The sequence below is a fragment of the Uloborus diversus genome, chromosome 4 (genome assembly GCF_026930045.1).
Source record: "Uloborus diversus isolate 005 chromosome 4, Udiv.v.3.1, whole genome shotgun sequence".
Lineage (NCBI taxonomy): Eukaryota > Metazoa > Arthropoda > Arachnida > Araneae > Uloboridae > Uloborus > Uloborus diversus.
Window position 1 is genome coordinate 134,747,608 of NC_072734.1, and position 23,995 is coordinate 134,771,602.

Below are 23,995 nucleotides of genomic sequence, written 5' to 3' on the forward strand. Positions count from 1 at the left end.
TTTCCTAAAGTAGTTTGGTGGTAATTTAGTTTTAGATCATAAAATGGCGCCATGGTCATGAGAAGAGAATCTTCTCAAAGCTGTAAAAGATTCTCAAATAGTATATAATTTTTTCTTCATTTCAAATATTGTCATTTATTGCATTTAAGTCAATTATTGCACTGTATTTTGAACACTTTCATTTGCACATATGCATAAATGTCTAAAAATGGTTACATTATGAAAAAAAAGAAGAAAACTCATGCTTACAAATAGAAGTTTTTAATAAAAAATTCAATTTCTATGTAGCTAAATTAGAATCAGCTGTATAAATAAGTACATCTATATTTATACTTGAATGTTCACCATTGAATAAATATTCACTATCAAACATAACTTTGACTTGTTTTTATATTTTCTCACAAAATAGTTTCTCTAAAAATGTAGTTTTGGTAACTTTTGAACACAAGGGTTTTGAACATGACGATAAAACCCCCGGTATTCACCATGGTGTTTACCACAATGCGCAAAACCTTGCCAACCCTGGTTAAATACTTATTTTATAAGAACAAAAGTTGTGATTTTATCAAACATTTTTTGAGAAAATATTTGCACTTATTGCTTGATAGTGCACATAAAATTCTGAAGTTGTTTTGAAACTTTTTTGCTCCCTTACAAACATGATTTCTTGAAAGCTTTGAAATTTTCAGCAAATTCTCATCTTTTCGAAATATCTCTTTAGCAAGAACCCTACAACATTTACTAGGCATAGTTCAGTAATATTGTTGGAATTGGGTTAGCTTTTCAGGATTCAGCTGGAGACAACCAATCTCTTGCCATTTATGAGCAATGTGAAGTGACTAAATCAAGCCAGAAGAGTACAAATCCTTTGTGCTTTTCTAGAGATGGCAAGAGATGTTTCTGCAGGTACTCATTGATGTACCCAGTGGAATTCATTGTGCCTTCATGGAAGAAAAGTGAACTTCTAACGCCACATTGACAAATTCAAGGCCAGGCAAGAAATTTGATGCCACATTTTTCAATGGAAATGCTTTTTTCATGCTCTGGATGTTCATTCTTCTCTTCAGTACGTACTAAAATACTGTGGCCCAGCAATTGTAAAAAATAGTTTTGCTACTGTTTCATAAGAATTTTTGCTGTTTTCAAACCAATTGTGTAAAATGTTGCATCTTACTTCTTAAAATTTCGATGTGATTTTACTCATAAAGATTTTCTAGCAAAATAGTAATGTAAAACTTAAGAGCTTTTATTCAATAACAACGTAAACATCAAAAACGTTACATCACTTAATCATCAAACGTAAATCTCTTTTTCAAACCCGATAATTCCGAGAAACATCCAACGTCTTACAAAAATCGTAATTCCAATCCCCATCGTTGCCATTCTCAATAACCCAAGTTCTTGCTTACAACCAGCCATCCTACAATCTAGTCGTCCACAACCTAGAGTATATAGTCTTGCAAGTGAATAGGCAACTTCTTGGCTCTTTGCTTACGGAATGTATATACTTCGTCGTTCATATGCTGTGTAATCTCATCAGTCTCGGGAAACGGGGAGATGAGTTCGCTCGACGGTAACGGTTCGCTAGCTTGTAATTCATCATCTGAATAGCTGCACGTCTCATTGTCTAGTGTGCTATCTTCTTTGTTCACAATGTGAAATAGTTTGATTTGTGAAGCGTGTGCAGTAGTCGTATGTGGCCGCCTTTTGTGCCCTTGCCCTTGTGTTCGGAAGTCCGCAACTTGATACACATCTGATGGTAGGACTTTAATTATTGCAAAAGGACCTCGGTACTTGACTTGAGTTTTAGTGCTACTTCCAGTACATTCTGGCGCTCGTTTTATCACAACCACATCGCCAACTGAATACTTATAAGCTTCGCAATGACGTTTGTCAAAACCATGTTTCATTTTCTTCTGAGCTTTCAAAATGTTTTCCCGGGCTTCTTCTCGGAGTGATTCATGTCGTGAGTATTCATCGGAATCAGGCAACAAATCTTTTGGAAAACCTCCAAGCTTCACTGGTTTAAAACCGTATAACAGTTCAAAGGGTGGTTTACTTGTCGATTTTCTTGGGTCCAATTTATACACCTTTGAACATCAGATAGCGTTTTCGTTGATTCTGGTCCACGAATGTAGGCGTGGGTTCGAATCCCATTTCTGAAGTGTAAAACTTAAGAGCTTTTATTCAATAACAACGTAAACATCAAAAACGTTACATCACTTAATCATCAAACGTAAATCTCTTTTTCAAACCCGATAATTCCGAAAAACATCCAACGTCTTACAAAAATCGTAATTCCAATCCCCATCGTTGCCATTCTCAATAACCCAAGTTCTTGCTTACAGTAATAAGATAAATTACTTATTCAAGGTCCAATATTTTCATCCATGCAAGAGCAATTTATGATTTAATAAACTATACAAATAAAAATTGCTTTTTAAAACTTCAAAACTTTTTGAGACAAGCCTTATTGAAATCTTTGATGTAATTAATTTTTTTTAAGAAATGACTGTTAATGAAACTCATCTTAATACAAAAATGAATGCATTTCTTTTTCTGTTTAAAATTTAAAATATGATGATCTTTTTATATTGGCTCACAAAGCTTATTAATGTATCATTAATTTGCAAATATTTTCAAAACCCTTTTATGTGAAAGTTTTAATTTAATAAATGAATTAAAATAAATTATAAAACCATTGTAGTAATACTACACTAACAGTAACGTTTTAGCTTTTGTTACGTATAGTGTGCTCCGTATGTTGCTGCCAAAATTAATTACTTTTTTTTGTTATTTTTTATGTTTCTATAGTTCATGTTTTTATGAGGGTTTTTTTAAAAATTTAATGTGTTTCTTTTAATTTACAGTATGTCCTGTGTATTTCCAATTGAATGAGTTAAGGTACAAGTATCCTTCTCTGTGGGCATATGCTGAAAATAATAAAGTAAGTCTTCATACAAAGAAAATAATGAATTCAAAATCTTTGACAAAAACTTATTTTGTTTATTATACCAACAGTAACTTTATATTTACTCTTGTTTTATATATATAAAAAAAAAAAAATCGGTTTTGGTTTTTGTGCACTTTTTTGTACAATAAGGGCTGATTATTTTTCATTTTAATTTATTACAGTTTCTTCGACATTTAATGTGTAGCATATAATATCCAGATAAAAGAAAGTATTGAAATGAATAATGCCCTTGAATTGTTATGTTGCTAGACCTTGAATAGATTGATATTCCTTTTGGTGTTCTTCCTTTTTAAAATGTTTATGTTTCTTGAAGTGAAATACAATGGCTTCAAATTATTAGTTACACTCATCCACAAACTCAAATTATAACTATATTATTTTAATTGCTTAGGTTTGTAGATCTTTATAATTGCTTAATATTATGCTGTGTGTTTGTTTTAATTTGATATTTATTTTAGGCGTGCATTATCAGGTTTAGTGATTTTTGTAAAGATGAAATTTTATCGTTTTAGATAATAGTAAAAAAAGTTTCTCCAGAACAGAGAAAAGAATTTGAAAGTCAACTTCAAAGTGAAGAAGAACTGTGAGTTTTTAATTAAGACTATTGTATGTATTAATCCATTACTGTATGAATGAGAATTAGCAATGTAGGAAATACTTTGTGCAGGAGCCAAATAGAAAGCTAATCCGATAGGGTTAACTGGCAGTTCTGAAGCTTTTATGAGTAAATGTTAATTTATTTTAATCCTTATTTAGAGAAGAGGGAACGTGACTTCTGTGACCTCCCATAAATCCCCTTTTTGCAAATTTTGTCTGAGGATTTGTAAATTGGCATCCTAATTACAATACTGCCCAATGTCTCTTTTCATTAGATGTACTGAAGGTTGCTTATTCATATTTTATCATTCGGCAAAACTTGGAGTTGCATTCGGCAAATTGAGAGTTTCCGCCGTAACCAAAAATTTGCACTTGAGGCATCCCTGCCTACTGCCTCCCCCTTTACTTTCAAGCTTATGTTAGTTATGAATGATTGTTTGTTGTACAAAATTACTTTAAAGAAAAGTCGTAAACATTGGTAGAACCGCATCTGTAACGCAACATACCTGAATTCTGTACCATATTCCCGCAGATGTTTTGCTGCAAAACATCTCTGAATTCCTGAAACTCCGTCGCCAGTAGAGCTGTCAGAAATTACCTTCTGGGTTTGTTGTTTTCATCATAACCACCCTTATGTGCATATGAACTAGCTTATTAGGATTGGCAATATATGTTAAAACTAAGAGTTCTGGGAGGCCTCTTAGACCCCCAAATTTTTCCCATGGCTGTGTCACTGAACTCCACATGAGAGTTACATATGAGAACATAGTGTGGAATTCAGCTGTGTTATGACATAGATGGTGTTTTTCCAATGTTTATGACTCTTAGGCTTCAAGGTATTCATGCAAAACAAACATTCAACCAAAATTAATGTAATTTCAAAAGTAGGGGGAGGGGTTTCACTTTTGGACAACTATATTTACATGTGTAAATAAGCTCTGAAAAACTAAGGCTTCTGCCCATCTTTTGTCAGAAATTAAGCCCTGATGCAAATTAATTTCCTTCTAATGGGTGAGCATTGAATCGAGTAGCAGTTTGTCTGTTAATTAATGTGTTCTGCATGGGTGCATGAAATCAAGTTTAGATAATGTTTTTTTACTGTGTCATTCTTGTTATTGTATTGCTTTTCTTTTTTATTTTCTCTTCTCAGGCTCTTGAATTACTTTTTGGGATTTACAAAAGTGTTTAGGATACTTAAAAAGGCAAAAAAGGTGTGTATGTTAATTTAGTTATTAAAAATAGTTTGTTATTTATTATTCTTTCATTTTTAAGTTGAACTCATTGTCTGATTATCTTTCATTTTAAGTTAGCAAATTCAAACACAAAATGGATGTGCATTTTATTTTCAGCTTTAAAAATAAATAAAAGTAAAATTATTATTATTTTTATTTTGGATTTTTTAAAATTAATTTTAATTAAAAAATTAATTATGTGGCTATGTTTTCAAATTAAAAAAAAAATAAATAAGGTGGACAAAATAACAGCGGCCAAAAAATACAAAATCTTTTATTTTCCAAGTTTTTCTCTATTTTGGCCATTCTGTATATACCACTGAAAATATTCTTAAAAAATGCCAATTATGTTCTTACATTTCCATTAAATTTTCAATGTACTTTATTCTGTGTAATTGTTCATAAGTTTGCTGTAACATCATTTTTTAAATCAGTTTTTCCCAAGGTACAGTTGCATACACTTTGGGAATAATTTTTGAAACTTGATCCTTTTTACCAAGAATAGCGTAACAAAATCTTGACTTTTTGCATAATATTTATGTGTATCAAAATGTATTCAAAATTTTAATAGTTTTGTGAACAATTCTTTGTTTGGTGTACTAAATGAAATCAACATATTGTTATGTCTTACTATAGTTTGACTCTTGAAAACTTGAATGTCTAAGAAAGGAGGATTAAATGATTTCTTTTGTTAAAACTGGTTTGATAAAAGTAGACTTGCTTTGCCAATAGTGTACTGTGATGGCTATTGATCTAGTGCCACTATAAAAATTCCTCACATTTTTCCCTTGGTAGAACTAAACTTTCTCAAGGTCAAGCATCTTGTTATCAGAGCCATACTGTAATTTTTTCAAAGCGTTTTTTATTAGCTAGAAGTTTGCTATGTTGTTTTTATGAATATTATGAAGCATTTTGTTTGATGTGCTTAATGATATAAGCAATGTTATGTGTAAAGTTTATAACAATTTTTTCAAAATGTTTCTTTTACAGCCAATGGTTGGCCACAATGTTCTTATGGATTTGTTATTGTTCATGAATAGCTTTCATAATCCCCTGCCTGGTGAGTTTATATGATTATACAGTTTCTGAAGCTAAAAAAATGTATGAAGTACATGTTCATATTAAAGTTAAAAGCATAAACTGCATTTTTGCAGTTTATGCTTTTAACTACAGTTTTTGTAGTGTTGTGAATATTTCTTTTCTAAGATGTGTAGTATGAACCCATGTAGTTTTTTTTTTCTGGTTAAATTTGAATAAAAATTATGTTACTTAAATGGTTGGTAGACAAATGTTGTTTGTTCAATTTTCCTAGATTTTGTCCTCTGAAACAATTTTGAATAAACAAAAGGGAGAGAAATCTTAATGGCATTTTTTTCTCGTTAGAACTACTTTCCATAATAGAACTTGCTCTCATAATAGAATCAATCTGAATATATTGATTGGATGTCATAACTTAAGTCTTGAAATATTATGCAAGCATTTTCATAAGATATACTAAGAGTTTTTGGTTGTGAACTAAAGAACGTTTTGGTTCTTAAGGACATTCCCTTGAATTTCCGTATTTGTTATTATTTCATTAATGTTAAAAAAAGTTTTAATTTCACTTTTTTTTTCAAAAATAAAGAGTTAATTCGAAATTTTCTTTAACAATTAATAATCAGTTATGCGCAATTCACTTTTAACATGCACAAAATAATGCTTTTTTATATCAGTTTTGTTTTGTGTGATTGTGTATTTTCAGTTCATTTAATGATAATGTGTTCTGTTTCTTTTGTTCTAGATACTTATAAAGAGTTTAAAAAAGAACTGCACTCTTTATTTCCTGTATTATATGACACAAGGCATATATGGAGGCATGTGAAGAAGGTTAGCATCTAAAAGTTTCTACTACTAAATAGGAATTCAAAACGAGCTGATATGTGCATCACATTACTTCTTTTTACTCCAATTTAATGTCATTTTCTCATTATTGGCAGTTTTAATGAGATTCAATAGTTTACTCTCTAAATATCACCAACAGTGGACAAATTGAAACCAGATTAAAAAAAAAAGTCAAATTTGTCGCCAAGTTGGCGACAAAAGACTGGCAATATATTGGCAAGTGTCTGCCAAATTATAACATCACTTGAGTTTACATTGAAATTAACAATAATTTCCCTCCAAAAAGGGGCAAAAGACCCCTTTAGAAACACCCAAATGCAACCATAAGAGGAGGTGCACAACTAGACCCCAATAGGAGTCTATGTACCAAATTTCAACTTTCTGGGACATTCCGTTCTTGAGTTATGCGACATACATACGCACATACACACATATGCACATACATACATACGTACATACAGACGATGCAAGAAAACTCATTGTAATTAACTCAGAATTCGTCAAAATGGTTATTTCACGTGTCTATACGTTCTTAGGCATTTATCCACGTGTAGTCGAGTCGCAAAAAAAAAAAAAAAAACTCAACATTAATTCGGGGTGAGCAAAATGGAAATTAAGGACGATTTTTGAGTGAAATTTTTTTCGCGGATACAATACTTCCTTTTTTTGTAAAAGGAAGTAAAAAATGAAAAAAAAAGTTCTTGTCAACAAAAATCATTTTTAAATTATGCATTTTCAGATTTTATGATACAACTTTTCCTACTGATCTTTAAACAATTTTTTTTACTGCATTATCTTCCTTACTAATAATAAAGCAGAAAGTCTCTCTGTCCGGAGGATGTCTAGATGTCTGGATGTCTGTAGGATGTCTGTAGGATATCTGTAGGATGTCTGTGACGCGCATAGCGCCTAAACCGTTCGGCCGATTTTCGTGAAATTTGGCACAAAGTTAGTATGTAGCATGGGGGTGTGCACCTCGAAGCGATTTTTCGAAAATTCGATGTGGTTCTTTTTTTATTCCAATTTTAAGAAAAAAACTATCATAAATTACGAAATCATCATAACGTGGAACTGTAACATGGGCACAAGCCAATTGGCGAGATACGAAATTATCATAACGTGGAACCGTAAGATGGGTACAAGCCAACTGGCGAGAAAATTCACCATACATTATTTGTAAATATACAAGCGAACCAAAAGACCTTTAATTTTTCTATTACGGGCGAAGCCGTGCGGGTGCCACTAGTTACTAATAATAAAGCTGAAAGTCTCTCTGTCCGGAGGATGTCTGGATGTCTGTAGGATGTTTGTGACGCGCATAGCGCCTAAACCGTTCGGCCCATTTTCATGAAATTTGGCACAAAGTTAGTATGTAGCATGGGGGTGTGCACCTCGAAGTGATTTTTCGAAAATTCGATGTGATTCTTTTTCTATTCCAATTTTAAGAAAAAAAATATCAAAAGATGAACGAGTAAATTATGAAATTATCATAACGTGGAACCGTAACATGGGCACAAGCCAATTGGCGAGATACGAAATTATCATAACGTGGAACCGTAAGATGGGTACAAGCCAACTGGCGAGAAAATTCACCACACAATATTTGTAAATATACAGGCGAACCGAAAGACCTTTTGATTTTTCTATTACGGGCAAAGCCGTGCGGGTATCACTAGTTTTCAATATAAATAAACTTATGTAATCAGACGTTGTTAGTAAAGATGGTAAAATTTTAATGATTATAGTTTACTTTGAAGGTTTAAAACTTTGCTTTAGATATTTTAACTCTAACTGTACACTTAGCAATTGAGAAAAAAATAGGTTAAATGAAGTAAATGTCACCAGTAAAGATATATGACTAGCTTTTTATTTTTTGAGCTTTTATTGCTTTGAGCTATTTTGTACACAGCAAATGTCTTTGTTATAGTTAGTTCAAATAGAGAAAACAATTGAAATTTAATTTTATTTAGTGAACTAAGCAGCACAATGTTTTTCTCTCTGAAGTCCTAAATTAAGCTGTTTAATGAACAACATTTATGTGTTCTTGAACCTTAGATGCATTGTGATATGCATTCTATGGCATGTGGCACAGCTAATTAGTAATAAGGGAGACTAGGGATACTTGATCCCTAGGGATGCATGATCCCATAGCCAAAAATGTACCAAAGTCATTCAGTAGAGGTTTGAAACCTCACAATTATATTCAAGTTATACTTGTGCATAAAAACTGGCAACATTTTGTTTTTTTTCAGCCATTTTGTTTCACCTTAGGAAATGATCGTCTGAATGTGACAATCGAAAAATTTTTTTAGGAAAGCATTCCAAAGTTTACATTATCTGTTAAATACAACTTAAAAAAAATTCCGAAGTGTAATGTTAAAGTATAAAGTCTTTAATAATTGAGACATATTTTTAGTAAATTGCCACTGATTGTTAATGATACAAGTATGTTTGTAAAAATTGCATATTAGGGATACTTGGTCCCTTTGTTTAGAGGGATACATGATCCCAGGGATCAAGTATCCATATGACAATATAAACACAATGGAAACAACATAAATGTTGTTTACTTAGTTGAAATTAACTTTAAACATTCAAAACCTTGTTAACATAATAAAATTTATCATAGTTTGAGTGATAGATTTAAACAATCACTACTGTAAATGTGCTAAACAATTGAAATATCAGTTTGCACTGGTTACCCACATAACATCTCAAACATCTAAACATAAACTAACTCTACTGATAAATTATGCTCTGATCAGACAAATGAGCTTGAACAAGTTGAAATAGATGTCAAATCTTTGTTTGAAAGTAAAAATAAATTATTTTACTATAGTTAGATTTACAAAAAAAAAAGAGAGTTGCCCATTATGTTGACCTATTAGCGGATAGAATGCAAAGTTGGATTTCTAGAGATCAAAATAACTTTTTTTTGAGGCAAAAAGGTAATATGTTTAATCAATCTATTTCTCCTGAAAAATTAAGCTGCACACATCCAGTTGGGTTGAGCGAAACTTAAAGAAATACAACAATCGAATTGTTTGCATTTGACTTTTCAGGTTTTGAAAACATATAAGCTAGACTTTCTTTTTTATGAGTACACTGATACTTACATTTTTCTTCCCTCTTTTTAAAAATTAATTTAAATGATGAAACTTTTAATTTTCTTATTGCAAGACAAGAAGCAAATAAAATGATTTTCGTGCTTGTCATCCTATATTTTTTTATTTGTTGTAATTTTAGCTTCCTTACGCTACTTTAAAAAAATTGTTAGTTTTATTTATAAAATATAGTATTTTGTTCACAACTGTATTGGATAATAAGTAACTGATCAAAATCATCATAAGTTCATGAAAGTTGTGTACATTTTTTTTTTTACAAATGTCTAGTGAAATTTGAAACTATGTTATTTTGTATTTACATTATTATAATCTAATAAAGAAAATTAGAAATTGTGTATTTTTTTTAGAAACATTATGTAGAAAACTAAATTCCATGAATAAATTGCCAATCTAATGAAAAGTTTATGTATGTTCTCAGTGGGATCAGGTATCCCTCATGAAGGGATCATGTATCCCTTGATGTGGGGATACATGATCCCTTTATGAAATTATTGAAAAAAAAATTATTTAACCAAAACTATCTGTTTCCTTTCAACTAAAAAAAATGCTGTCAGATAGAGGAAAAAATTACCTTTGTTCACGTACGTACTTTAAAAAAAAAAAAAACACTGATAATTTGCAGCAGAGAAAAAAATTGATAACTAAAGTGGGGATCAAGTATCGCCAGTCTCCCCTATAGCTCTGTAAGAATTATCTGTTAGTGATTCATAAATTAGCAGGAATTGACTGTATTGATTTGTATGTTGGAGGATCATAGAGCAATATTTTCCGATTTTTTTATGTATTCAACATTTTATGTTCCGAAATGATGTTAGCCACCACTTCTAATGTATTTTGAGTGTATAAAAGTCATTGTATGTGTATTCAGAGTATGTTAGAATTGTATAAGTTTTGCAGTGTATTTTGAAACAAATACATACTAATGAGACAGTGAGAAGCAAATGCAAGTGGACGTTTTAACGTTTCAAGTAAAACGCGTTTGAAAGTCCAATCTTAGGTAGACTTTCTCTGAAAGCCTTTTTTTGATCATGCTGTACAGCAGCACCTACCAGGGTCACTAGTACCATCTCTTCTGTCTCCCCAAGACAGAAGAGAAGTTCACCTACCATTTGTTCTGGTTGTCTCCAAATTTTTAATTTTTGCTCTGACATCCCTTTGCTTCTCACTGCCTCATGTAATACTTGTGTATGATGCTCCTTTATATGATATTCAATGCTTTATTTTGAATTCCAGCATTATAAACTGAAGGACATTCCAAAGCAATGTGGTCTTTTTGAATTGCAAGAAATGTTTCAGAGGTAAATAAAGAACTTTTTACCACCATTCTCTACTTTTTAGTTTGACAACTTAGGACTACCATATGGCTATCACCGTTTGGCAGGCCATTTATTATTGGTGAATTAAGTTAAACAACTGCATTTTTTGCACCAAAATTTAAGTTCATCATTTAAATCACTTTTATGTTGCTTTACTAGAAAGAACCTTTAATGTTTACTTAGCAATTTGCACTAATTTCTCTTTTAAACCTCCATCAAATCCAATACATAACTAAAACGTCTCTTCATAGATGGTTGTTGGTAATTTAATAAAATTCTTGCGTCAGGTGTCTATGCATATTGTTAATCCTAAGGCTTGAAATTAAGAAACACAGCAAAGTGTAGAAAAGTTTGGATATATGGATTCTTTCTTAATCGGTGCACATCCCCAGGGCCGGATTTAGGGGAGGGCAGGCGGGGCTACTGCCCCGGGGCCTCCACAACAAAGAGGCCCCCCACAATAAAATTTTTACAAAATATCCTAACTTTCACGGGTCGAAAATATCAGATATATACATATATATATCATAATATTCGGATATATATCAAAGTATCGGATATTTTCGAAAATATGATCTTTTCGAACTCTAATTAGGGGCCTCCACTGCTTCGTTGCCCCGGGGCCGCCACACTTCCAAATCCGGCCCTGCACATCCCATTTTAAATTGCCAGGTATCACATCAACATGGTTTAACATCATATCACACTCCATTGTCCCCCATTCTTACCACTACAGTCGTCCCTCACTACTTCGCGCTTCGACTTTCGCGGCTTCACTGCATCGTGATTTTTTCGTTTTTTCAAATATAGTAATTAGCCTTTTTTATGCACTCGTATAAACTTTTTCCTACAAAAGAATAACAAAGTATGTCTTTCAAGAAAGGTAAACTCTTCTGAGGGGCTGTAGTTGTACTAGAGGACTTTGCGACCACGATATATTTAGCATGCCCCAGTCACCATTAACAAAATTTGGAGAACCTTTGATTGGCTCACCTGGGACCAAGGACGTGCATGGAAGGAGGGGGGAGGCTAGAAGGGACACCTGTTGGCCCAGGCCTGAAACTGAAGGGGCCCGAGATTTTTAAAATGAGGGGTGAAATATATATAGGGATGTAAGGGTAAACAATATAGAGGGGGGGGACCTGTAAAAGTAATTTGTGACCGGCCTCAAAGTTTCTGTTCATGCCTTGGCTGGAATCCTTCCAGTTACGAGTCCAATGTCTTATTACTAGGCCACCAAGGCCTCCTTCCCCAACATGGTTTAATAGCTACAACATAGTTTACTTTAAATCAAACTCAAGTTACCTGAGATAGAGAAAAAGCGAGATAAACTTTTTCCGGAAGTCTGCTTGCTTTGCTATGAGTTTTCTTTTATTTTCTTTCTTTTTTTTATTCTGCAGTTTTTGAGAGGGGAAAATCTTTGTCTATGATATTTTTGTATATTTTTTGTTTAATTTGATACTCAAGTAACACTTTTCTAGTGTGGTATTAATTTAAGGCTCTGTTCGATCTCTTTTGTTTTATGAAGTTAAATAAATATTTTTTTCTAATAAATTAAAAATAAACATTATTGTTTCAGACTTCCCAAAGCTCTTGCAACATTATATTCTCCCGATTTCCAGCATTGCAATGGGGAGAAATATCGTAAGTTTGCTCATGCTTTTTGGTCTTAAAATTTCTAATGGTGAATTGAAAACTTTCATTTTCCTTATTACAAAAAATTCAATGTAGAACTAAACAACCCTACTTTCCCGTATACCGAAATCAATCTTCTAGCATAAGATCAATATTTTCTCAATTAGCTGAAGTTGTTAATTATGTCAAAAATGTCTTTTTAATTCTTCAATTGCTTTTCAACAAAATATGCATCTCTTATGCAAAAAAGAAAAAAGAAAAAAAAATAGAATATGTTGCATCAATTTCTTAAATTGTTAGAGTTTATTTTTCAGTAAATTTCAATCATTAATAGATTTTCTATTGGGGACACTAAATCAAACTATTTATTACAAGGCAAATTGAAGAATCAAATAACAAAAACAAAAACAAAAACAAAAAAGATGTTTCACCCGACATATAATTTTGAATCTAAATATGTAAATACAAAGGCAAATAATTTATCAGATTTTTATTAAATAAACTTCTTAAACTTAACTTTTTTTTTCATTCCAAAATGAAAAAAAAAATTTGAAAAAAAAAAAGGAAATAAAAAGCTTAAAATAAATGATTTTTTTTTTATCAAAGGTAGAATCAATAGGAGCTCTTTCTTTGGGATAAAAAAATTCATCACCTCAGATTTCTTTTTCTTTTTTTTTAAGCCTTTAAACTAGAGAAGTGAAAAATTTTGAAAAATAAATGATATTCATAAAAGTGCCCCTAAATAAACTATTTGTACTAAATATAAAATCATCTGCAGCTCTTGTTCTTTCCTTCAGGGAATTAAAGTTCCTGAAATTTCCTTTCATTTTTCATTGCTAAAAAATAAATAAATTCTCCCCTAAATGTTAATTTTAAGTTGATTTTGAACGTGTGCTTCATCAAGAGCTTTTTCCAATGAAGTTTGTTTGAAGCAAATCCACCTTTAAGTTATGGATCTATATTTGCCTTAAATTTACTTGTTGGCATTTATATTATTTTTTTTAAAACTTCGTTTTGAACATGTTCTTTGTCAAAATCCTGTTCCAACAAAGCTTGTTTCAAGCAAATTCGTCTTTAGGTTCAGGATCTGTATTTGCTTTAAATTTCTCCTCAGGCCTTAATGTTACATTTTTTTGAATTTTTCATTTTGAACACATTCTTTGGCAAGACATTTTTTCAACTAAGTTTAATGGAAGTAAATCCGCTTTTTTGGTGTGAGTGCAAATTTGCCTTAAATTTTTCTGTAGGAGTTATGTTGATTTTTTTATTTTTTAAACTTTATTTTGAAGATTATTTTATGAACATGTTCTTTGTCAAGAGCTTTTTCCAATGAAGTTTGTTTCAAGCAAACCTGCCATTAAGTTCAGGATTTATATTTGCCTTAAACTTCTCTGTAGGCAGTAATGTTAAGTTTTTTTGAACTCTTCAAAATTTAGCAAGAAATTGCTCAAATGAAAATATAAAATATGGGAATGAAATGTCCTTGCCGAAAACTTTCAAATAAAGAAGAATTTGAAAATCGGACTATTCGCTCAAAAGTTATTTGGGGGAAGGGTGAGAGACAGACAGACCAACAGACACATTTACTCCATCCCAAAACCATATTTTCCTTTTATTTTTATTTTTAGATATTCATAGAATTATTTTTCTTTTTGTTCTTTGCTATATTTTTACAATGCATTAGCTGCCTTTCTCATCTTTATTCATTGCTTCTTTACTTCAAGGGTAAAGTTAGCAAAAAAAAAGGAAGTTTTTGACAATGATACATTGTTATTAGTGTTTTAAGAAATAGTATATGCTCAGGGATTCTAGAATTTTGTAATAGCACCTGTCACCATACTTATGATTTTTTAGAGTAGATGATGCTGTTCTTTTTCTGTAAAATAAACATATCTTTTTTTTTCGTTTATAAAATAATTTTTACTGGTTCAAAATTGATGTTTTGTAATAAAATGTGATACTTTTTAATATTATGTTTGTTACATACACTAATCTTTTTCACTCTGTAACAGTTTTATACATTTTTAAAAATCCTTTGATTAATTAATTAATTATATTTGTTTAGTTAATGGAGAGTTTCCTCACGAGTCAGGATATGATTCTTTCGTGACTGGTTGGGGTAATTATACATTTTCTTATTTTCAACTTGTTAGCTCCCAGTGAAATATTGTTGAGTTTGCATATCCACCTTTTGAAAAAAAGGGGGGGGGGACTGTTTGAAAACTTTGATACTTAGCAGTTTTTGTATGGTCATCCTTTGTCAGTTAATTTGATTGTTAGGTGTTATTCCACTTCAGTGTCCTTGGGCTGCTCCATAGTTCCAGAGGAGGAGGAAGTGTGTGTGTGGGGGGGGGGGGAGTTGCTTTAAATAATATATATATTTATTTACTCAAACATGGACTATTTCTAGAACTGAATTGTCTTTCAAATAATCGGTTCAACCACACGTAGTGGTTGGTACATGGGACCCTGAAGTGTAATGTTTTTCAAATATTGAATTAAAATGCATTCAACGTAGTATTTTACTTACTTTATAGTTTAAAGTTTTTTTTTTTTGACGTTTTTTGAAATAATTATTAAACATAATGAAAACAAAACTCGTTTGAAATCGGTTATCCGTTTTTTTCTGACGTTTTCTAAGTTTTGTTTTTCATGTGTTGATACTTGAATATTACATTCATTTGAGCATTAAGTTGTATATTGCATGCAGTCGTCCATTTAGTTTCTGGAATAGAATGAAAATCAAATTTGAATGCTAAAATTTTAAAGGATATGTAAATAAATACATTTAAAATGGTTTGTTGCTCATAAAACAAATTAGTAAGAAATTAATAGGCAAAAAATTGATGTTTTAGAATTTTCTTTTATTCCTAGTAATTTTTTACATTAATGTCTGATTAACTTGCAAAAAATAGCTTATCAAAAATGAGAAAGATCACTATCCTCAAATAAAATGTTTTGGGGAAAAAAAACCCTAAGCTATGGATCAATTTTTTTTACTCCAATATACGTAAGTTGGATATGCACAACTATAAAAGTTCAAATCAATGTTTCATCTTATAAAATTAAGTCTCAAATTTGTCCAGCTTAAGATCAAAGAAAAGATTTTGTAAATTTTATGTTATGCAGTATGAGCCAGTTAATTGAATGAGTGGTAAATTGAATCAACCACTTTAATGATTTAAATCATCAAAAACAGAACAAAATCCAGCTTTATTGAATCAGCCACTTTATGGAAACAAAGCTGTTAAGAACAAATGGGATTCATATAAGTGGTGGCCACTGTAGTTACATTTTCAAAAAGCTATTCATGTTACAAATTATTAATATTATATGAGGTATCTGAGGATGTTATGGTCCAGTTGGTGATATGGCCCAATCGCCACTACGTCGTTAGATTTCCCAAGATCCGTCAAATGATTGATACCTATTGCAGTGTTCTTCTTTCAAAGATCCAGATGTTGGAATCCCTGCTAGGAAAATGTAGTGAGCCTGTTTAAATTTTGAGACACGGGTTCCTTGTTATTTCATCAAGGTAAGGTTTTAATTACTTTTTGTTCAAATTAATAAATATTATAATAATTCTTCATTGACTTCTAAGAATTAATAGTAATTCTTCATTGGCTTCTGCATCAATTTTTGTGTTATAATTGATTGGAGATATTGGTTTTTGTTGATATTTTATTCAAATAGTATATGCATATTTGAATTAAGTGAAATGGCTTAGTCAATAAAGTGACGAATGTCTGAAAGATGATGTAAAAGAAATACATAAATGTGAGTTTTGTACAAATGCATTTATGAAGAATGCAAGGGGTTGACAAAGATGATCATTTCATTTGTTTTAGTGTGAATCAGATTTTTTTTTTTTTTTGTCATTTATTATTTCTGTTCCTTTAAACTTATCTTAATATATAAAAATCTTTTGTGCGGACGTTTGTCACCATAAGACTTTTAAACGGCTGGATCGATTTTGATCAAATTTTTTGTGTGTAATTAAGTTGTGGCAAGCATGGTTTTGAAGCGTGATGGATCAAATCGGAAACGTTTTTGTTAATTAATTAATTTAAACATTGGATGGTTATATCTCCCAAATGATTAATATTTATTTTAACCTATTGTTGAGCGAGAACCGAAATAAATATTTAACCCGTTGCCAAAGGACAATAAGAAAGCCAGCTCAGGTTTTGTAATGAAATTGCCTACTGTGAAATGTTAATTGAGAATAGATAAAAAGTAGAGAGAGAGTGACGCCTTCATTTCTTGTAAACAACGATTTCAGGTCCCGTGATATATTTTAAAGTAAAGTACTGGAAGGTTCATGCAAAACGTGTGTACATTATTAAAGGAAAAGCTGATGGAATTTAAAAACAAAACAAATTTTATTTTCGTCCAGATAAATTACAACAGGGTAGTTCTGTACACAAAAGATCAGTGCAGTGGAAGATCTTTATCTTTGGTGGAAAGAACAAATTAGGCAATATATGAAGTTTAAAATGTTTATTTGGCAAATTATTTCAAATTGCAAAGAATTGCTTTTCGTTTTCAAAGAGTTTTTAGTCATTTTAGTTGAAGAATGTGTTTATTTTACATCGGGAGGGGGAATGAGTAATTTTTTGCTTAATCAGAGAACTGTTTTTACGTTTATCATTTTTTTTAACGATATCTTTTTGATTGTTTTATTCTTTTTCATATGGGGGATGTTGCAGCGGGATTTCCGGTTTGTTCTAGATGGGTAGTTAGTTTTTTACACTTAATATCTGAGGACGCTTTTTATCCTTTGCGTATGGCTGAAGGAACAAACCATCAAGTACGGGAGAAAAAATAGTTAATAAAACAACTGCTCAGTGGGTATTAGATAAATCAAGTTGCAATAAACATACGCATTCTGACACCAAGCAGCTTAAAACATTTTCTTTTTACTTATTTTTTTCAACAAAACAGCTCAAACACTTGATGGTTCATTGAATTTTTTTAACTTTTCAATTTACAAAGCTTGAACAGAACAACGTCTGTGGGGTCCTATAGTTTGTTAATAAATTTGATTTTTTTACATAATTGTCACTCATTCTCGACTTAATTTGTTACACTTCTTGATTTTATAGTGTGAAAACTTGCTTTCAATATGGCTCAGTGATAAATAGCTGGGAAATTACAACTTACGTACACTGGAAAAAGTTTTTGCATTGCTGATTTTTTTTTTCTTATTACCAAACAACTGGAGAAAAGTTTTGCGAAGCATTTTTGAGGGTCATCAAAAATAGCAATTACATTAATTGACAAGGCCTTAACACACTCAGATACCTTACTTTTTCTCCGCAACTCCTTTACCTTTTACACTTTTTAAATGCCATTTTATTATCACATACTAGATTTTGGATTGTTAGATAGAATGTGTGTTGGATATTTCTTTATTCATTCTACATTGCTCAAAACAATTAGGGGAGCACATGGTTATAGCAAAAATTTCAATAAGTAACATAAAATGAATCATTCATAATTTAAAGCCTACCTGGAAACGGAAGAAGAAAACGTAATATGCAAATCAAAGTTTATGACGTCAAAAACCAGAAAAAGGAGATAAGGGCAGAAATCAAGATGTTGCAGAAACGTCTGTTTTATTGCAATAACCGTGAAATTTGATTGCATAGTATTTTTTTTTCTTTTTGCGACAAGGTTCTCAACATGTCTCAACAACGTGATTTACCAGAATCCATGGCATGGTGTGTTATAGACAGACTAGAATCCGGGAAAACACAACGTAATGTCATGGACGCTGTTGGAGTCGCCAGAAGTGTTGTTGCAAGGCTGTGGAATCAATTCCAAGAGATAGGAAATGTTAGACTTCGAGCTGGAAAAGATCAGCCATGCTCCACTACAGCAACTGATGCCCGGTATATATGGTTAACAGTCCGTCGAAACAAAACAGAGAATGCTATGAAGCTGCAAAGACAGTTGCTCTTGGCAACAGGACGACGGATGTCCAACCAAATAGTACATAATCGACTTCATGAGGGAGAGCTCTATGCATGTAGGCCAATGGTCTGCATTACGTTGACCCCACGCCATTGTGCTCCCGAAAAAGATGGGCTGCTGAACATAGAGATTGGGAGCAACATTATAGGAGCCGAGTGTTGTTTACAGACGTGTTCCGATTCAGCCTGAAGTGTGACACCCGACGTGTTCTGGCACGGAGGTATAGAGGCACTCGAAATAACCCCGCATTTGTTTGTGAATGTTCACAATACAGATGAGCTGGTTGGATGGTTTGAAGTGGAATCAGCATAGGTGGATGTATGGACCTGCATATCATTCAAAAAGGCACTTTGACGGACAGAAGCTAAGCAGATGAGATACTGCCACCTTATGTCATGCCTTACGCTGGAGCCATTGGAGATTCCTTTGTTTTCCAGAATGATAATGGCCAACCGCAGAGATTGTCTGATGGAGAACATGCTTGAAGCTGAAACAATACAGCGTATGGAGTGGCCAGCGTGCTCTCCTGACCTGATTTCAATCGAGTTTTTTTGGCACATGCTCCGACGACACATTGCTGCGCATCCAAGGTTGCTTGTTAGTGTCTGAAATAATCTTTTCATGTTTTTTCCATATTTTCAAAGAATGAAAGCTTAATTCCAAATTTTTTTACGTATTTTTTCTGTATGGTGTAGTGAGACGCGAGTAATATCCATTGTATGCCAATATTTGGCTGTCTCGCATGGTTTTCTTCACTTTTTTGCTTGTTCCCATAATTGTTTTGAGCAGTGTATATTAGATGATCCATTCATTTATTATTTTTTTTAATTTACTTTTCTATGGTTTTTATTAAGCTCTATTCTTTTACCAATAATAAAGACCATTTTTTCCTCAAGCATATTTATCGCACTTTTTTTTTAAATTTATTAATATTTTGTTTTTTACTGTGTTACTTAATTAATATTTATATCTTTTTTCCTATTTCAGTGTTCTTGAAAATTTGTCATGTTTTAGCAATGCAAAATATTAAAAGGTATGTAGAAAGAATGGGTTTATAATACCTATGCCAAAAAAAAAAAAAAAAGCACTGTATGTTTTCAGAAATTTAAGTTACATTCATGAGAATTTTGTTCAGATTGTTAAATGAGTGGTATAGTATTGAACTGCAATTTTATAATTTTTTCTTTCTTTATCCATTTATTGAAACATCCGCATCATTTAATTCTAGCATAAAAGTTCTTTATTTCATTCATTTATTTATTTTATCACTTATTTTTTCAACTTTTTAATATCTTTTGTAAAGAAAAGCAAAAGGATAGATGGTGTAAATGGAGCAAAAAATGTCAACTTGTTGGAGATCCTTAAAATGACCTTTCAAAGGGGAAAAAAATTGGTTTAGAAACTAGATAAAATTTATTCATAAATGCTGAAGACTTAGCATGTTTAAAATTATGCTCTATTTTATGATAATGTAGGTTTTACATGTGATACTTTTGCCACAAAGTTTCTTATTGATGGAGTGTTGAAATATCAATTCATATTAAATTTTGCGATTCAATTAATTTTTGTTGTTTTTCATTTGTTATAAAGGTTTTTAGTGTATTTCTTCTTTTTTTTAATATCAACAAAGTTTTTTTTTTTTTTTCGAATTGTTTTCTTTTTAAATTTTGCCAATTTTAGTAAGAGGCACTTTCACTTTACTGTGGTATATTCACCGTTGTAAATGTAATGAAAAAAGATTAATTTTTATCCTAACAGTTTAGTGGGGAATTTATACTAAAATAATAATTGCAAATATAACATCATGCTACTAGACTGTATGATATGAAATATTTTTATAATTTGTGTTAATTAAAGCATAGCTTTTGAATTACAAAATTTCAAATATTTCAATAGTACAGCACTAATAATACTAAATCATAAAATAATAAAAATGTAAATTCATATTTTTCAAGTAAAGTTGTAAAATATCCATGTTTTCACATGATAAAGAAAAAGGGGAAAAAATCATTTTTTAAAAATCCCTGTCATTCATGACATTAAAGTAAAGTGGTTCACTAAAATGTTTTTTTCTCGACAACCATTGTTATAATCAATGAAAGATGACTCATTGGCTATGTAAAAGTCTGGGTTAACCGGATTGCACATCCCAGCTCTCCCCGATAACAATATTGAACTCCTCAAACACTACAAATACCTCCTCAAACCCCCTCTCAAAAAGAGGGGGGAGGGAATACACATAAAAACAATCTTTCTAAAAGTTTAATAACACTATCCACGATTGGTATATTTGGTGGGAAGGATAAAGAGGGGAATAATTTATCTTAGAATTCAAAAAATAAAGGGAAAGTGGTCGTCTTAACAGAGTGTGTGTACATATTTAGCATTCCTTTAGGTTTCCACCAAGGGTAAGTGTAAGCACTCTTATACTTTCCTGACATTGCTGAGTAGGTATTCCTGTTTACGGTTTTTTTTCAAGGGTTTTTTTTCTCTTGTTTTGGGGAAAGGATTACCAGTGGCAGATACAGAAAACTCTTTTGGAGGATGCCCGGGATATTGAATACCCCCCCCCCCCAATACACTGTTTCATAACAAAGTTTTCATGACTTAATTTTTGAATGTTGTTGTTTTGTTTGTTTTTTTAAATCTCTTCAATCCAGTGAATCTACTTTAAATTAATAAATATTATGCCCTAATCTAGCTTGAACGTGGACGTAAAATATATTTAACATTTCAAATTAATAAAATAGTAAACTGAACATAATGTCACAATAGGCGGCTTTAATTAGGAACATTGTCATACTGATTATAACAGGAGGGTAAGGTTCTTTAAAAAAAAAAACCATACCTCATTCATGGGTTATCATAAGAATGGGCTTGAGTCCCCCTCCCTTTTTTTTGTTTTAAGTACTTTTTAGGGGGGGGGGGGATAATATAAAAGCATTCCTTTTTCAGCCAGTAATGAATAAGTTATTAAAACTTGTTTTAATCACTCCAATCTGCACTGAAACTGCTTTCAGAATTATAACAATGTACCTTGTGTTCATTCTGTCTGTACAAAACGCAACATTTAAGGACAGATTCGTGAGTCAACCGGCGCCGCATTTGCCGCAAATGGTCAAAATGTGTTTAGAAACCTCAATGACAGTAAAGTCAGTATAAATTACAAAAACTAAAATCTGAGCGATCTAGCTCTTTCTTTCACCTAAATAAAGAGCAGAAATTGAAAGAACAAAAAAATATCTGTGTTTAACTGTAAACCTCAGAGAAAAATTCTGAGCGCTCCCCCCCTCCCCTTAAAATTTTACATATGGGCATCCATGAACTCATTTGACTTTTTATACATTAATTTATATTTTACCTATAAAATATTACAATTATATGATTAAGAAAATCATAGCTTCATAACATATCAGTTTAATAGTAGAATTCGGAATCTATTTCCGTGTGAATTTCAAAGCGGTTGCTGATTTGTTTTTAAAGCCATGACAGGTTTTACAGATTGATTTGTTTTACAGATGAGATCATGTTGAGATAACATATTCATACTACATGCCGGTTCCATTAATATCATGGTTTTACCAAGAAACTACCACCTGATTTCTTTCTTTTTGCATTTTTTATAAGCTGAAAAAGAATTTTTTTTTTTTTGCAAATAGTTTCCTGGATCGAAATGATTCTTTTAGGTACTCTGAAACATTTCTCAAAAAATGTTAGCTCTATCAGAGAAGAATTAATGGACGAACAGCGATATTACGCTTCCTTGGATTTGAAACCAGTAAGTTAAATGTATTCTGCCACATCTGGCCTCTGACTCTAGTATTTCTTCTTTAGCAAAAAAAAAAAAGAAATGTTTTCTTTCAAAATATGCTTTGTATTTTGTGTTTATTTTAACTAACTACAAAAAAATGCAATAGAGAAATCAATTAAAAAATAATAGATAAAATAGTTAAATTAATTAATCCTTTTGGGGGCGGACCCCCTGTGCCCCCTCCTAAAATCTGCTACTGAGGTTTACCAAAAAGATATTCCTTGTTGAGCATTCTTGTTTTCTGACACTTTTATTTTCATATGAAAATAAATCTGCAATGCTGAATGGGGAAAAAAATGTTTTTGTTTAGTACTGTGCATGCTGAACCACAGACCTTGAAACAACACTTGAAAGCTGTCCAGCCATTTGTGAATAAATTAAATATTGGAAGGTCTAGAGAATTTTATATTGTAAGTATGTTTTTTCCTAAAATTTAAGGTTTTTGAGATACTTACAACCTTAAATTTTTAAATATTTCTTTGTTCTCTTAAATATAATACCAAACAGGCAAAAGTAGTTGAATGACATGTTAATTTTTCCTGGAAAGTAACCTAATTAACCTTATCTTTAAATTTTTCTAATGTACTAAATTTATGTATGTGCAGGCATTATTTAAGTGATCAGGACGGGGGGGGGGGGGTACCTCCCTTAGATTTCTGTAGTATAATGTAAGTACATTTTTCTATGTACAGTAAACTCCCGATTATCCGCGGAATAGGGTGACACGGTAACCGCGGATAAGCGAAACCGCGGATAATCCGAACAATGGGTAAAAAAACAATACTACTGTATACAATAGTTAAAAAATATGAATAAAACTCAAACACACATTTAAGTTATAGCTAAAAACATTGATACATTGCATCTACTAACATTGAATGTAAAAAAATATACGCATTTAAGGCTAAAAACAAACAGCAACACAACCATAAGTTTAAAAAATATTTAATGATCGTTAAAAAAATTAATAAAATAAATTGGGAAAAGACCCGCGGATAAGCCGAGCCGCGGATGATCCGCCCGCCGATAATCGGGAGTTTACTGTCTTTTGTTGTTTTTTCCCTGTAAAAAGCGTTGAATACTTACCCTTTGCCACCCCCCTCCCTCAGAAAATTTTGAAATGATAGGCCTGGTAAGTATCATAAGGAATGGATATTTTCCCCCTAAAAATGTCTTCATTATTTCTGTGATATAGTCTTGTAAGTGGACAATTATTTTTCAAGTATTTTTCACTGGGATGAAGGGGGAAAAAAAGCTTTTTCTTTTTCTTTTTCAAAGGATGTAGAAAATGCTGATCCAATGCCAGTTGTACCGGATCTGCTTCATATCAGTCGAAAGGATGGGAAGCCTATTTTAAATCAAACCCAAGTAAGCAATTAGATTTTAATGCCACTTATTTCAGATTTATAATTAGTTAATCATTTTTTCTTAAATATCATATTCTAACT

At 31.7% G+C, this 23,995-nt stretch overlaps 1 protein-coding gene across 2 annotated transcripts in view; it reads left to right on the forward strand.

Moving 5' to 3' along the window:
- Window positions 1–23,995, forward strand: part of LOC129220238 (pre-piRNA 3'-exonuclease trimmer-like) — a 90,025-nt gene that overhangs the window by 30,362 nt on the left and 35,668 nt on the right. For both annotated transcript variants that reach the window (XM_054854603.1, XM_054854605.1), the window contains 11 exons: window positions 2,871–2,947; window positions 3,487–3,557; window positions 4,722–4,782; window positions 5,794–5,863; window positions 6,584–6,669; window positions 11,043–11,107; window positions 12,705–12,769; window positions 14,826–14,879; window positions 19,724–19,769; window positions 22,858–22,957; window positions 23,826–23,915. In XM_054854603.1, the coding sequence (XP_054710578.1) occupies window positions 2,871–2,947; window positions 3,487–3,557; window positions 4,722–4,782; window positions 5,794–5,863; window positions 6,584–6,669; window positions 11,043–11,107; window positions 12,705–12,769; window positions 14,826–14,879; window positions 19,724–19,769; window positions 22,858–22,957; window positions 23,826–23,915 (785 nt within the window). The remainder of the gene's footprint in view (window positions 1–2,870; window positions 2,948–3,486; window positions 3,558–4,721; window positions 4,783–5,793; window positions 5,864–6,583; window positions 6,670–11,042; window positions 11,108–12,704; window positions 12,770–14,825; window positions 14,880–19,723; window positions 19,770–22,857; window positions 22,958–23,825; window positions 23,916–23,995) is intronic.